At 58.4% G+C, this 15,005-nt stretch overlaps 3 protein-coding genes across 3 annotated transcripts; all 3 read left to right on the top strand.

The window, feature by feature from the left end:
* Positions 1-1,139: 1,139 nt before the first annotated feature.
* On the top strand, positions 1,140-3,356 carry C8A04DRAFT_37122 (uncharacterized protein; the record flags this gene model as incomplete). Its single annotated transcript, XM_062783778.1, has 2 exons — positions 1,140-1,428; positions 1,654-3,356. The coding sequence occupies 2 exons, from the start codon at positions 1,140-1,142 to the stop codon at positions 3,354-3,356; spliced, it is 1,992 nt and encodes a 663-aa protein (XP_062637267.1).
* Positions 3,357-4,421: 1,065 nt separating this feature from the next.
* Positions 4,422-10,437, top strand: C8A04DRAFT_28466 (uncharacterized protein; the record flags this gene model as incomplete). The annotated part of the gene is made up of 3 exons (XM_062780650.1): positions 4,422-6,191; positions 6,246-6,939; positions 7,454-10,437. 3 exons carry the CDS (start codon positions 4,422-4,424, stop codon positions 10,435-10,437), a joined length of 5,448 nt encoding a protein of 1,815 aa, XP_062637266.1.
* A 733-nt stretch (positions 10,438-11,170) lies between these two features.
* On the top strand, positions 11,171-14,704 carry C8A04DRAFT_28465 (uncharacterized protein; the record flags this gene model as incomplete). The annotated part of the gene is made up of 1 exon (XM_062780649.1): positions 11,171-14,704. The coding sequence occupies one exon, from the start codon at positions 11,171-11,173 to the stop codon at positions 14,702-14,704; it is 3,534 nt and encodes a 1,177-aa protein (XP_062637265.1).
* Positions 14,705-15,005: the final 301 nt, after the last annotated feature.

The following is a 15,005-nucleotide window of genomic DNA, read 5'->3' as shown; positions in this document are numbered from 1 at the left end:
TGAAGACCTCACTGTCTCCTGTTCGGAACCCCAAGTTGAGGAGAAAGTGTGGTATTGTAAGCTCAGAAACTCAGGCGAGCAAAGCTTGTTGGGGCCTTCTGAACGATGGGCAGGGGACGGGGGATGGCCGAGGGGAGAAGCAAATCCCGACATGGATGCAACAGCGGGCCAAACCACAAATCTCGATTCACGATCCTAGGCGCCACCCCCAAATGGATGTCCAATGCGCCGGGAGTGTCGAGCCACAGGGCTGCGCGCCACGGGTTCTCGCCGGAGGTCGAGACCCATGCGCGCGGGTCTTGAACGGCAAAATGGCTAAGGCTGAATCGCGGCTCTTGCACCCTGAAGGAGAGACCGCTGTACTGCGGCGGCACAGCGGGGGCTGCGGCTCGCGAGACGCAACAGGGCAGAAGAGAGAAAAAGACAGAACGCGTACTCCTCTCGCATAGCACACTCTGTCCTCTCCGCTAGTGTACTCCGTAAAGTCCTTGGGAGGACGGAGGCGGAGGGGTTGATTGCTTGCTTTCTGTCAGATCGACCTGGGCTAGGCTCACTGGGCTTCGCAGACGGATGATTGGAAAGCCGGATTCTGCGAGTCTTCCCAAAGCCCGAGAACCGCCAAGCAAGGGGGTGCTCCAGCTTGGTCGGCTGGCTGCCCAATCCTAACCCCTGACTCTTCAGCCCAGCGCACTCACTCCCCCGCGCCTGGCATCAACCCCGGCCGAAGCGAGCCAGGCGTGCTTGAGCGGGCTCGGTTCTTGTTGGCTGGGTTGACTTGTCTGGCAGGTCTGGCAAGCCCGGCCCTGCAAGCCAAGCCAGAACAGTGAGTTCTCCGCAGACTTTCGCCGACCCGCCTCCCCCTGCGCTCTTGCTGCACTCCCAGGTTCCGCTGCGCTGCGCTGCGAGACACTGAGCTGGGGGGCTCTTGCCGCCCCCATTTTCATCCCAACCGTTTTGGTTTTGGTGGTTTCTTCTCTCGACTGTCCCATCTGAACTTTTGCTGCGAACCGCAACAACCATCGCGTGCGTGCACGTCCACAAGCACTCACTCCGTGTCAAACCTCCTCCTGTGATGACCAAACCCGAGTCCATGTCTCCGTGAGACAACCTCTACTCCGCGCTCTCGCTCTGTCGCGGCTATGGCGACGGCGACCCGGACGACTGTTACCCTGCGGAACAGCCGGCGCCGCCCGAAATTCCACTCTCTTTTCACCCTCGCTGTCCCATCTTTGCTACTCACCACTGCTACGGGTGCCGCCGCGATCGCGACAACAAGCGAAATCACACACTGCACCCCCGCCGATTTTCTATTCCCAACTCCGGGACTGAAGCTCGCCCACCGCGACACCATCGACGTCGCCTACCGTTCTAATCTCGACAGCCCTACCCTGTCGTGCTGGTGCGGCGCGCCCGCCCGTGCAATCCTGAGTTCGTGCCGTCCCCTCACCTCCACCCGTCTGGGGCCCGCAAGTCGCCGCAAGTCGCAGGATGAACCGATGAACCCACTTTCTTTGCCTCTCGTCGCATCCTTCTGTTGCGATTTCCCCCTTCCCCTTTGCCAAGCGATTGTGCGCTTCCTTTCGAAACCCACGATCCCGTCGTCCTCTAGCCTGCCGGCTGAGCGACTCAAGCTGACGCCTCCCCGTTCCACAGAGTTCCGAGACGACCATGCTGGCCCCTTCAACGGGAGCACCCCTGTGATCTTGAACTTCTCATCCGACGGCGACCCCTGTTGGTTCGAACTCACCTCCAACGCCGGCGACTGCCGACATAGCAGCGAACCTTTCTTCATCCTGACTCCCGAATCGCACGCTGTGGACGACGATTCGGCAGCCTCGCCTGCGCAGGCCCCGATTCGTGGCCCCTCATCGTCCTCCACGACGACAACGTCCCCCCTCACCGCTCGCTCGCCCGCCGCCGTGGATTCGCAAACACCTAGTTCCGGCGGGGATAGCTTCAGCACCGGGGCCAAAGCGGCTTTGGGCATTGGCGTCGCGCTCACCTGTATTGCCGTTGGTGCCATGGCATCGTTTCTCTATTTTCGGCGTCGGCGGCGTGGGGCAGATGCGGAGTTGTCCGCAGGCGTGCTAGACGAAGATCGTCGCGGAAGGAAACGCCCTGAACAGAAACGAGCTTCACCTTCTGAGACGTCGGGGCAGTCGGAGGAACCTCTTTGCCCGATAGAGCCTGTGTTCGATGGCTTTCCCGGCTCGACGGGCTACGAAGATGTGCGCTCGCTACACTCGACCTCGCAAGCGCTCTCTACGCATTCGACACATTCCCAATCACCTACTAACACACAGTCGCCTACACACTCGCAAGGCGGCAATGTGTGGACATATGAGCGCAGCATTGAGCGAGAAGAGCTCACCGCTGCGCGATTAAAATCACAGCTTCAACCCTCCGCGCCCACCGTCATATCCTACGGTCCAAACCCCGTCACGCCCACTCTCACGCCTCGCTTCACGCCACGCCTCACCGTTAAACCCGTCACGACACCCGTGACCCCCTCTAGCAACAGTGGTGACCAAATACCGGGCCACGTCCCAATGATGCCGCTCCCATCCTCCGACTACTCCGACTACAACAACTACAGCATTCCACCCCCGGCACCCATGCCCGTCCCCTCGCCCGACTCCAAACCCTCGCCACCCCACCAACAATCCGCCATTCCCATCGTTGTCTCCTACGGCCCCAATCGCGTAACACCCACCCCGCTCGTCGTCTCTCCCACTGTCCCACCAGACGAATCAATCGTCAATCGCCGCTATCACGACGCCGGCAACCCGCCTTCTTCCTCCGCTGTCTCCCACGAACGGCAGTTCTCCTGGGAAGCCGACTCCCCCTTACTCGGCGCCTCTTCCATGGGCCCTCTCCCACCGTATGCCACAACGGCAGACTTCGAGGCTATGGAGAAGGGCGCCGTCCGCAAACTGGCCGAGCCACAGGCCCAAGCCGAACTACCGCCGACCAAGGACGGGTTCTATCACTACACCTCAGACGTGGTCGAGTATGAGCTACCCGGGGCCGGGGCCCAGCACGGGCCACAATTGCCGTTCCGACCATATGGCGGGCAGCATCAACATCTCAACTCTCAGCAGTCGCATCAGCAAGGACCGGGGCAAGGTCGCCAGCAACGGTCAGGGCCAGGGCAAGGGCAAGCTCCAGGAGGGAGGGAGATCAATGAACAGAAGGTCTTGCTGGAGGATGTGGAATTGATGAAGCTGATGGCTGAGAAGAAGAAGCGGCAAAAGGAAGGTGGAGTAGGAGGTGAGGGGAGTTCTGAGAAGAAACCCCGGAATTGGGGGACTGGGGAAGAGGAGGAGTATGATTTGGGAGAAGGGACAGGGAGATGATGACAACCGGTCGTGATGATTTACATCGGATATGATGCTATTGTCACTTGGCGGGAAGATTCGCCACAAGATGGCTGGATCTCCTTGGCCTTATAATTACGTTTAACTATTTATCGACAGTACCGGCGGGGTTTTTGATCGCGGATCGGCTCGTATTGGAATGGAGGGATGGAACATCTATCTGGGCTGACGGGAAAAAGAGGAGGATCACGGTGCATCATATACCATTGGGAAAGGCGTTGGGCGGAATTCGTTTTTCTCTTGATCTTGACAATCTACCTACACATTTGTATTGGACTTTTTAGTAGCTACCTAGGTATGGGGAAGCAGCCATCATCGTCTTGGTTCTGTCGGGTGGCTAAAACATGCTGGATGGGATGGGCTGGTTGTTCGGATACCCCATGTTCGGTATGGGAGAAGTCCTTAAGAAACCTTCAAGGGAGCCTCCCTAAGATATACAAGAGTTTGACTTTGTCATTTTGGGCTCTGAGTAACTATTGTCTGGCCGTGTGAACAAAGGCAGAAAGATTGGAGATCAATCTTGAGAGAACTGTCTTTGTTGCTTCCCATGAATCTGAACTAAGTCCAGGCTACAATTGAGCTTAAATGATAGATGAGACGAGCGAGTACTGTGTAACTAAATGCATCAACATGAAAAAGACAGTTCATCTCAACCCTTCCTTCGTACGGGCCAAAGGGGCGCCCAGGCCTGTCCCTCAGCGCTCCACAGGGAAACCCCCAGACCGAACGGACCCAGGCGCCAGGATAGGCATCCCGCAAACCGCCTAGCACACCGCCCGGCAGAAAAAGCTCCCGTGTCCAAAAATTTCGGCCGGCGTGTCTCGCTCGACGATCGATCCTAGGAAAAAAAGTTGCGGAGGTGAGACTTTGCGCCCCGCCGTCACGAAGCAGATTCCACCACGCAACCGGCGAGCGCATTCCAATTGGCATTGGCGGTGTGGCCCTTACCAGAGTTTATATCGTTTTTTTCTTCTCATGGTAAATTGGAAATAAACCTCAACCGCATAAATCACGGGGAAACCTCAAAGGAGGAATAACCATAAGATGGCGCCCTCACACAAGCGCAAGTCGCTCCCCGACGACGATTTCATCCACACCATCTCCGACAACGACGAGCCCGATATTGTCGAAGAAGACATCGACACTGCCCCTACGACTGCGTCCGCACGTCCGTCAAAAAAGGCCAAGACAGCCTCCTCCTCCTCCGCCGCGGCGGCATCTAAGAAGGACGGCAAGGGGAAGAACAAGAAGAATAAGAACAAGAATAAGAAGGGGAAGAAACAACCCGATTCTGACGAGGACGAGGGGGGTGATGATGATGCGGAGGAGGCAGAGACTACTGGTCTGTGGGGCGGGGCCAATGATGCCGATGATGGCGCGATGGATTCGGATTTTGAGTTTGGCGGGGATGGGGTCAATGGGGGCGGGTTTGATGAGGCGGAGTTTGAGGGGTGGGGGTTTGAGGGCGCGAAGAAGGGGATAAATGGGGCTGGGGTGAATGGGGGGGCGGCGAAGAGTGGTGTGGACTTGGATGAGATTATTAGGCGGCGGAGGGAGAGTAAGAAGGGTGGGGAGGGGATGGAGGATGTGGTGGAGGAAGAGGGGGATGACATGGAGGTGGAGGATGTGGGCGATGTGGATTTGGACGATGAAGTGTTGGCTGATGATGCGTTTGGCATGGGGGCTGGGTCAGATGTGGACGAGGAAGGGGAGAAGGGGAGGGGGGAAGATGAGGAGATGGGAGAAGAGGAAGGGAGTGCCGAAGAGGATAATGAAGACGATGAGGATGATGCGGCTTCGGATAATGACTCGGTTGCGACGCCAGTACAACATCCCGATGATGACGAGGAAGGGTCGGAAGACGATGATGAAGAAGATGCCGAGGAAGAGGCCAGACGGAAGGAGTTCTTCGCCTCGCCGGAGGAGACGGAGAAGAGCAGCGGCGGCAAGAAGGGCGACATGTCGTCCTTCCAGGCCATGTCACTGTCGCGTCCGATTCTTCGGGGGTTGACCTCGGTCGGCTTCACGAAACCGACTCCGATCCAGGCCAAGACGATCCCCATTGCGCTGATGGGTAAAGACGTCGTCGGTGGCGCCGTTACTGGTTCTGGAAAGACGGCTGCGTTTGTGGTGCCCATCCTGGAACGTCTCCTGTACCGCCCCAAGAAGGTTCCGACGACGCGGGTTGTGGTGCTGACTCCGACTCGTGAACTCGCGATCCAGTGCCACTCGGTGGCAACCAAGCTGGCGGGCCACACCGACATCAAGTTCTGTTTGGCCGTGGGTGGTCTCAGTCTCAAAGTCCAAGAGGCGGAGCTGCGTCTGCGTCCTGACGTGGTGATTGCCACGCCCGGCCGTTTTATTGATCACATGCGTAACTCGGCAAGCTTTGCGGTCGACACGATTGAGATCCTCGTGCTGGATGAAGCCGACCGGATGTTGGAGGACGGGTTCGCGGATGAATTGAACGAAATCTTGACGACCCTGCCCAAGTCGCGCCAGACGATGCTTTTCTCGGCTACGATGACCTCGACAGTCGACAAGCTGATTCGGGTTGGCCTGAACAAGCCGGCCCGGATCATGGTGGATTCACAAAAGAAGACGGCGGTTACGCTTGCTCAGGAGTTTGTCCGGCTGCGTCCGGGCCGCGAGGAGAAGCGCATGGGTTATCTGGTACATATCTGCAAGACGTTCTACCACGAACGCGTGATTATTTTCTTCCGGCAAAAGAAGATTGCGCATCGGACTCGCATCATATTTGGCTTACTAGGGCTGTCGTGCGCCGAATTGCACGGTAGCATGAACCAGGCACAGGTATGACCCCTTACTCCTTCCATTGATTCCATCAGGTTACTAACGAACCCGCAGCGTATTGCTAGTGTAGAATCGTTCAGGGATGGCAAAGTCAACTACCTCCTAGCGACTGATCTTGCGTCGCGTGGTTTGGATATCAAGGGCGTGGATACCGTGATCAACTACGAAGCGCCGCAATCGCTCGAGATCTATGTCCACCGTGTCGGTCGTACGGCTCGTGCCGGGCGCAGCGGTGTGGCCGTCACATTGGCAGCCGAGCCAGACCGCAAGGTCGTCAAAGCAGCGGTCAGGTCTGGAAAGGCTCAAGGCGCAAAGATCATCAGCCGTATCATCGACGCTAAGGACGCCGATAAGTGGCAGGATCAGATCGATGAGATGGATGATGAGATTGATGAAGTGCTGCAGGAAGAGAAGGAGGAGAAGCAGCTAGCGCAGGTGGAGATGCAAGTCAAGAAGGGCGAGAACCTGATCAAGCATGAAGAAGAGATCCACGCGCGGCCGAAACGGACCTGGTTCGAGACGCAAGACGACAAAAAGAAGGCCAAGGAACTCGGGCGAACGGAACTCAATGGCGTCCGGGAGGCAATGAAGAAGAAGGGCGCGGGCAGGTTAAGTAACAAGGACAAGAAGAAGCTGGACTCGAAGGCAGAGCGCAGTGAAAGCCAATCGTCGGGGTGGAAGAAGGGACGGCAAGAGAGAGATGGAAAGGGAGCGGTGCTTAATTTGAAGAAAGTTAAGAAGCCTAGGGGTAAGCCACCTGGAGACCGCAAGGGGAGGCGGTAATTCGTGACACTAGATAATACATGTTTACATATCGTTGTTCAATTTGTCGTGAACTTGAGTGCCCATACTGTACCATTTCCCTCTGTGTGCTCAGGGGAGTTTGGACGATTCGTCCAGTGGGTCCTGGAGACCCCCTGAGATTTCAGCGCAGCGGCCCCGCCAGCCCTATCTGCAGGTGACGTAACGGGTCCCGACAGGGGCGATTCTTTCAGACGACCCTGAATGAAAGTCCAAGCTTCTCTCTTCCATCAAAACCCTCCATCCCGGGAACAGGACTTTCCCATATTTTGCAACAACTTTTACCAGCGCCAACCTTGACACCGCAGTCAAGAGTGCCTGGGGGTAATTATACAATTGATTCAACGATTGAGCGGTACCGCGAGAAACACCGAATGCGCAGTGGTCCTTCAGCTGCAATCCCAAAACGAGCTTACGACGAAACGGCCACGAATAAATACAGCCTTGAAACAAAATAACAGGGAAACCCACGAACGGATACGATTCTCCCCAAACAACCACCCTGGCTCCCTTCAAGCCACCACCGGCCAAACTACCCCCCCGTCCCGCGACCGTCGGGGGTAGCAGACCACCAGTAGTACCACCACGAACCCTCCCACCTCGTCTTTTACCACCCCACCTCCGAGCCCGGCTGTTCGCACACCCGCACCCACACCATCGCTCGTCTCTCTTTGGATATCTCCTCCCACCCGCCCTACGGGCTGGCTACCGCGAGCGTCTGCTACGGCTGCGCTGGGACATTCTACCGCGGTACAAGCGGCGGGTGCAGAGCCGGATTTACGCGTTTCTGGTCGAGCGACAGCAGCAGAAACAGCAGCGGAAGAGGCGTCTCGCTGGTGGGCTGTCGGTCGCGAGCTCGTGCTCCGGGAAACCGGGCGAGGGCGGACAGGATAAGGGCGTGGGGAAGAGTTCGAGTGCGCATGCGCTAGACGGACCGCGTGGCGCGGGGGTAACAACACGGGGGAGAAAGAAGATGCAGAGCCAGTATAGCGGGAGCAGTGGTTATGGGTATGGATACGGGGCGTACGGTACGGGAGTGGGCGGTGGCGGTGCGGGGGACGGTGGTGTAGAACGCGGGTCGAGACGGAGGAAACTGGCTGCTGTCGCGGGCAGCGTGTACCGGGCTGGCGTGGCTGCGGCGAGCGAGCTGAAGGAGCAGTACAACAACACGCGGATTCGTGGGGTGGTGGATATGTCGAGCTCACAGGTGTCGATTCCCGGGGCGTTCCCGAACGTGTCGATTGTTACGCAGGGGGGGGAACAGATGGTGTTGTTCCCGACGTACGCCAAGCGGCATGTGCGGGAGTATGACCCCCGCGGCAGCGATGGTGGTAACGCGGGGGCACATTCGTTCCAGGTAGCGAACGCGGCGCAGATGGGCATGACGGAAGAGGAGTACTGGAAGCAGGAGTGGGCGCGGGCGGAGGATGAGAAGGCCGTGGTGGACGTGGACGTGAGGGGTTGGATATACATGCCCAGTAAGGGTCCCATGACACGGAGGAACCGCATGCTGATCGGTCTGGCGCGGCGGCTGAGTGGCATCCCGGCGCCTACTGTGCAGTCGGAGCCCTCGGCGAGTTCGTTGGAGCAGTATGAGGATGTCAAGGAAGAGCAGCGGATCGCGCGCGAGGCCCGGGAAATTGAGAAGCGAGGGCAGGATGAGAAGGAAATAGCGAGTAAGGGAGGATACAGCGAGCCGCCATCTGACTCGAGGGGCAGTAGTCACACGCATACGCCGGTATCATCATCGGCACCCCCCTCGCCGACCCTCCCGCCTAGGACCACGACGATGACGCAGTCGGATATGACCGATGCCGAGCTCTCTGTGGCCAACGCCAATCTCATGGCGCGCTTGGGGCCGTTCATGACGACGCCCTTGGTGCAGATCCCCATCACCATCTTTTTCTACAACAACGAGCAGTCGCGTTCACATACGGTCACGACGGATGACTCGGGCCACTTCAACACTCGTGTCGCCCTCGAGTTCGTGCCCACCAACGTCAAGGTTCTCGCCAACGAGAACATCTCGACGGTCAACACTGTTGAAATCACCGAGTCTCGGGGTGTTAGCCTGATCAGCGACGTCGACGACACCATCAAGCAGTCCAACATCTCCATGGGCACACGCGAGATCTTCAGGAATGCGCTGGTGCGCGACCTGGCCGATCTCACGGTGGACGGTGTCAAAGAATGGTACAACAAGATGTATGAGATGGGCGTCAAGGTGCATTACTGCTCCAACAGCCCATGGCAGATGTATCCTGTGCTGGCGACGTTCTTCCATATGGCTGGTCTGCCTCAGGGGTCGATGCATCTTAAACACTACAGTGGCATGTTGCAGGGTATTTTTGAGCCGGTTGCCGAGAGGAAGAAGGGCACGCTGGAGGCGATCATCAGGGACTTTCCGGAAAGGAGGTTTTTACTGGTGGGCGACAGCGGCGAGGCGGATCTGGAAGTGTACACCGAGCTTGCTGTCGCAAATCCGGGCCGGATTCTGGCTGTCTTCATTCGCGATGTGACGACTACAGACCAGGCGGGGTTCTTTGACTCTTCGTATAACATCGAATCATCCCAGCGGACCAGACAAGCTACACCGAGGCCCCGACCCGGGACTCAACCAAGCTTGGATGACCCAAGCAGAAGGCCACAGCTTCCTCCCCGAGCAACCGCTCCACCCGCAAATACCGGCCCGGCCATGGGCACGCTAATAGATTTCGACGAGCCCCCGGCCGGGTCAGCTGCCCACACAACAGAATCCCGCAGCTCATCGAATCAAGATCTCTGGGATCTAAACGGGCCTCCCACCCCAGACACCCCCAGTCAACCGCGGAAGGCCCCTCCTCCACGCCCGATCAAGCCACATGCGCTGCGGAGTTCGCCATCCATGACGAGCCTAGCCAGTTCCAAAAGTACCCCAACAGCGGTCGATGCAAGTCTAGGACTCCCCCTTCGGCCACGGACATCTGCCGGGACCGGAAGCCCCGCTGTGCACACACCCACAACTTCCACAACTCCCAGGGGGACACCCCCTCCGCCACCTCCTCCTCGTCGCCGCGGAACAGCTCCGTTGGGACAGCACCAGCAACAACCGCAACAAGCGTCACAACGGCCGCGCACGAGTGGTAACCTCTACCCTGCAGATGTACCCGAGATGGATCCCCCTTTACCAGCCCTCCCTGGCAACGGATACGGTTATTCCCCTAGCCTGGGTAGCGGAACAGGAACAGCAATTCCACCTACTGCTGGTAGTGGTGGGCCGCCCTCTGCTGCGGTGATCAATAAAAAGGCGGAATTATGGCTGCGACGGTTGGAGAGGGCACATGAATTGTTGGATAGGCAGGGCGTGAAGCTGTATACATGGAGACGCGGGGAGGATGTGATTGCTGAGGCGGAAGGGATTGTGAAGGAGGCGTTGAGGGAGGGGGGTGCGGGTAGGAGGAAGTAAGGGTGACTAGCGTCTGCCGATTGGAGGAATTGGTAGAAAAACTACCAAGGAACCATGTTATGGGAGATGCACTTGGATGCGGTTGATTGGGGTATGGTTATGGATACGTTATATACCAAGAAATGGCGGGTTGCTGGTTAGGATACGTGTATTTTGTATAGCACCTGGATTACGGTCTTCACATACACGACACGGACGAAGCACACTCTATTACTATGTACGGGTACTCACCGGAGACCCTAACTATCTTCGACACAGCAACGGAGCACGAAATCAGGTGTGGGGAGAAAATCTAAACTAACCCTAACCCTTGTGTGTGTGTGTGTGTGTGTGTGTGTGTGTGTGTGTGTGTGAGTATCCTCTCACCGCCTTCTGCATTTGGATCCCCCACTGTCAGCGTCTGGCCCCGCAAATGGCCTGCAGAAAAAAAAGTTGGGGCGAGGTTCAACCGCTGGTGCAAGCCAATACACATCCTGTTCCTAGATCTTTACAAGGCAAACCGAGCAGCACCAAATTTGAGTCACCGGTCTGACCACACCCCGGCCCGGGACGACTCCTCCGGAGAAAACGATCGAATTACGGACGAATGAGAACAAGGACGTTGGTTATCGATGAGTACGAGAACAACTCCCAGGCCGTTTGACGAGTACGCAGCGTGTGGAGGTGTTTGGTTCCCGAGGCAGGACTTGGGAAAAAAAAAAGAGCAAGGGCCAAAAAATTAAATAAATAATAAATGTACGTTGCGGCAGCGCATCAACGTGTGCGGGTCTCGTCCAAGCCGTTGCACCTACACCTGCGGCTGCACTTGCACCTACGCTCTTCAACGCCTCGACTGCTACCCCACCATCACCAGCAACACCAGCCCTCGTCGAATTGGACCCCATCCCCAAGATATCATCGGCGGACACGCGACCACCCAGCCAACCGAGATCCTTGGAAGCTCGATCCCGATTCCCCTCCAGGCTACCCCCCGCTTTCGCCCTGGGACACCGCCAAAGCGGCCCGAGGACCCAGGCCACACGAGTTACCCAGCACACCACCGCCGCTCGACGAGACAACCCAGTGGGCTGTAAAAGCTCGACCGTTGAGCAGCTGGTCGTTGGGCAGTCCCAGATTCGTCCTCCTTCCCGACAAACCCCCCTCCACCGACCCCCACCCCGGTATCACCGTCCTCCGCTCCTCTACCGGCATGTTGTCCTACGTGCAGGTCATCACCGCGCCCTCGGCCGACACGCCCGGGGGCTGCCTCGTGCTGCACTTTGACAACCGCCGCTACTTCTTCGGCCGTGTCGCCGAGGGCACGCAGCGGAACATGATCCAGCGCAAGGTCTCGCTCGCCAAGGTCCGTGATATCTTCTTGTCGGGCGGCATCTCGTGGGACTCGACGGGTGGTCTGCTCGGCATGATTCTCACGCTTGCCGACCTCCACGCTGCCTCGGCCGCGGATCATGAGCAGAATAGGAAGGCGAGGCCGAATAAGAAGAACGATAATACGATGCCGCAGCTGAACATCCATGGAGGCAAGAACTTGGTGCATTTACTAGCGACGGCCCGCCGGTTTATTCTGAGGAAAGCACTGCCTGTCCAGCCTCGCGAGTTGGGGCGTGACCCCCGCGCTGATGAGGCAAAGAGGAACGAGCCGGACTATGAGGATGAAAACATCCGCGTGTGGTCTGTCGTAGCCTGGGCTGAGCCTCCCGAAGCCCCCCGCAACGCGCTCGTGGACGAGCTACTACGGAGCTCCGGTGATAGCCCGGCAAAGAAGCGGAAGCTGAGCCCGCTTTCGGAGGAAGACGCCGACCAATCCGTCCGGGAGTCCGTCGTCAGGGACATGTTCAACTCCAAGTGGAATCTCGACACGCTGCATGAGGTGAGGCTCGCCGATGTGCGCCAGCCCGCCAAGATCTTTGTCCGCAACGCCCAGGGACACATCGAGCCCTACGAGGGTCCCACGGCCTTTGAAGCCCCGGATACCAAGGTGCTTGTACGCAACCCCTGGCCGGCCTCACAGCTTGAGCACCTGCCGCCAACCAAGCCCTCCACGCAGTCCATGTCGTATATTGTCAAATGCCACGCGCGCCGCGGCAAGTTTGACGCTGATGCGGCCGACCGGCACGGTGTCGCCAAGAGAGACCGCAAGGTACTCGCGGCTGGGAATAACGTGACCACGGCACAAGGCAAGGTTGTTACCCCCGACATGGTCGTTGGGCCGTCCGTCAAAGGTCACGGGTTTGCCGTCATGGACATTCCATCGAACGAGCTCCTCGAGCCTTCGCTCGCGCGGCACGAGTGGGCCAACGAGGAGATCATGGACTGCATCGACACCATGTACTGGATCCTCTCGGACGGCGTGTCGTTCGAGGGCGACGCAATCCAAGCATTCATCGAGAAGCACTCTTCCATCAAGCACATCGTGTTGGGCCGCGAATTATGCCCCAACCTGCTGGCGCTGGAGAACCCATCCGGCCAGCTCCTCAAGATGCACACGATCGATAAACACCGTTTTCCACTGCCCCAGTTCTACAACAAGCCGGTCAGGAGCGCCCCGAAGAGTCTGAAGGCCCTTACCGAGATTGGCCACGTCGGCCACAAGTGGCAGCTGGCTCCGACGCCTCTCGAACAGGTCGACAGCATTGTGCCCCACATGGACACTAAGAAGGCCATCTGGCAGCTGCAGAAGTACGCACCCAAGGCTTTAGCCCTGGCCAAAGCCGCCCGCCAAACCGCGGCCGACCCCAAGTTCCGCGCCGACGAGGAGCGGTCCCGGCAGACCTTGCCCCGACCGGACACCCAGATCATCCCGCTGGGCACCGGCTCAGCCATGCCGTCCAAGTACCGCAACGTGTCGGCCACGCTAATCCGCGTGCCCGGCTGGGGCAGCTACCTGCTCGACTGTGGTGAGAACACGCTCGGCCAGCTGCGCCGCTCGTTTGGCTACCGAGAGGCCGACAATATCCTCCGCGACCTGCGCGCCATCTACGTCAGCCACGCCCATGCCGACCACCACCTCGGCACCGTCAGCGTCATGGCCCACTGGGACAAGGTCACCAAGGCTGTTCCGGCCTACGCCAACAACAAACTCGCCATCATCGCCCCGTCCCGGTACCAGGACTTCATCCGCGAGTCGTTCGACATTGAACCCGTCGACCCCCAGCGCATAGTGCAAGTCGCCCTGCACCCTCGAGAGGACATGAACCCCGACAGCGAGTCCGGGCCCATTCGCCCTATTCCCGGCCGCCGTGCTGTGCCCGGGTTCCCCAGGGGCTTTGATCCTGCGACGCTACGCCTACCGTATATTCAAGCCTGCTACGTCGACCATTGCTTTGAGGCCACTGCGATCATCCTCACTTTCCCGCCAGAGAACGCTGAGGATGCTTCCGCGACCGAAACTACGGGGGCGACGGCTGGTTCCGTGGCTGATGCCGCGGCCGACGCCAACGTCGAGGAGACGAACACCGGCGCTGATGCTAACGCTGACGCTGACGCTGACAACATCGCGATGGATACCACCGACCTCGAGGCTACTATCGACGCCGGTGTGGCTGACGTTGCTAATGATGCCCCAACCAACATCACGGCTGATGTCGACACCACAACTCTCGAAACCAACACCGACGCCGACACAGTCACCGATACCGTCATCCCGGACGCCACACCCGAAACACCCACCGAAACAACCGCCCAACCCGCCCTCAGCGCAGGCAACACATCCGGCAGTCTCCGAATCGCCTACTCCGGCGACTGCCGCCCGTCCCCACGCTTCGCCCACTACGCCCGCGGCGCCCACCTGCTCATCCACGAGTGCACCTTCGAAGACGAGCTCAGCGGCGACGCCCACGCCAAGAAACACTCCACCTTGTCCGAGGCGCTCGACATCGGTCGCCAAATGGGCGCCCGCCGTATTCTCCTCACCCACTTCTCGCAGCGCTATCCCAAGCTGCCGACCTTCGACAAAGCCGCGCTCTCACCGGCCTCGTCGCCAGCACCACGCGGCTTTGGAGGAAAACCTTCTCAGATTCCGGCTGACGCTGCGGACAGCGCGGACGCAGCGGCCGCGGGTGAGGCAGTCGCTACTACTAAGACTGATGAGGAGATTGCTGCCGAGGAAGCGGCCAATGATGTCGAAGTGCTGTTTGCGTTTGATATGATGCGGGTTAAACTAGGGGATTTCAAGACGGCGCAGTTGTATTTGCCTGCGCTACGGGAGCTGTTGGCGCAGACGGCGGAGGTGGAGGCTAAGGAGGATGCTAGTGCTAAGGAGTTGTGAGGGGATAGAGATAGAGATGGAGATAGAGAGGGGTATGTATAAGCACACAGAGCGAGAGGCAAGAGGGTAGAGATGACGATGTGTACCATGCTATACGCGTTTGAAAAAGTGTACTGTACGGATGTTGTTTGTAACGAGTATGATAAACGTATTGGGTGGGAAGGGATGGTGTATTGTACGATAACTTAGCTTCCTGATGGGTGATGATGGGGGTTCATGCATCTTGCATAGAGGAGCAAAGGGTCTAGATAGAGGAAAAGGGGGAGAATATTTCCCCTCAATGGCTACTTATCATATTTTC

Source organism: Dichotomopilus funicola (assembly GCF_033296635.1).
Source record: "Dichotomopilus funicola strain CBS 141.50 unplaced genomic scaffold C8A04scaffold_29, whole genome shotgun sequence".
Classification (NCBI taxonomy): Eukaryota; Fungi; Ascomycota; class Sordariomycetes; order Sordariales; family Chaetomiaceae; genus Dichotomopilus; species Dichotomopilus funicola.
This window is presented reverse-complemented; position numbering and strand designations above follow the sequence as displayed.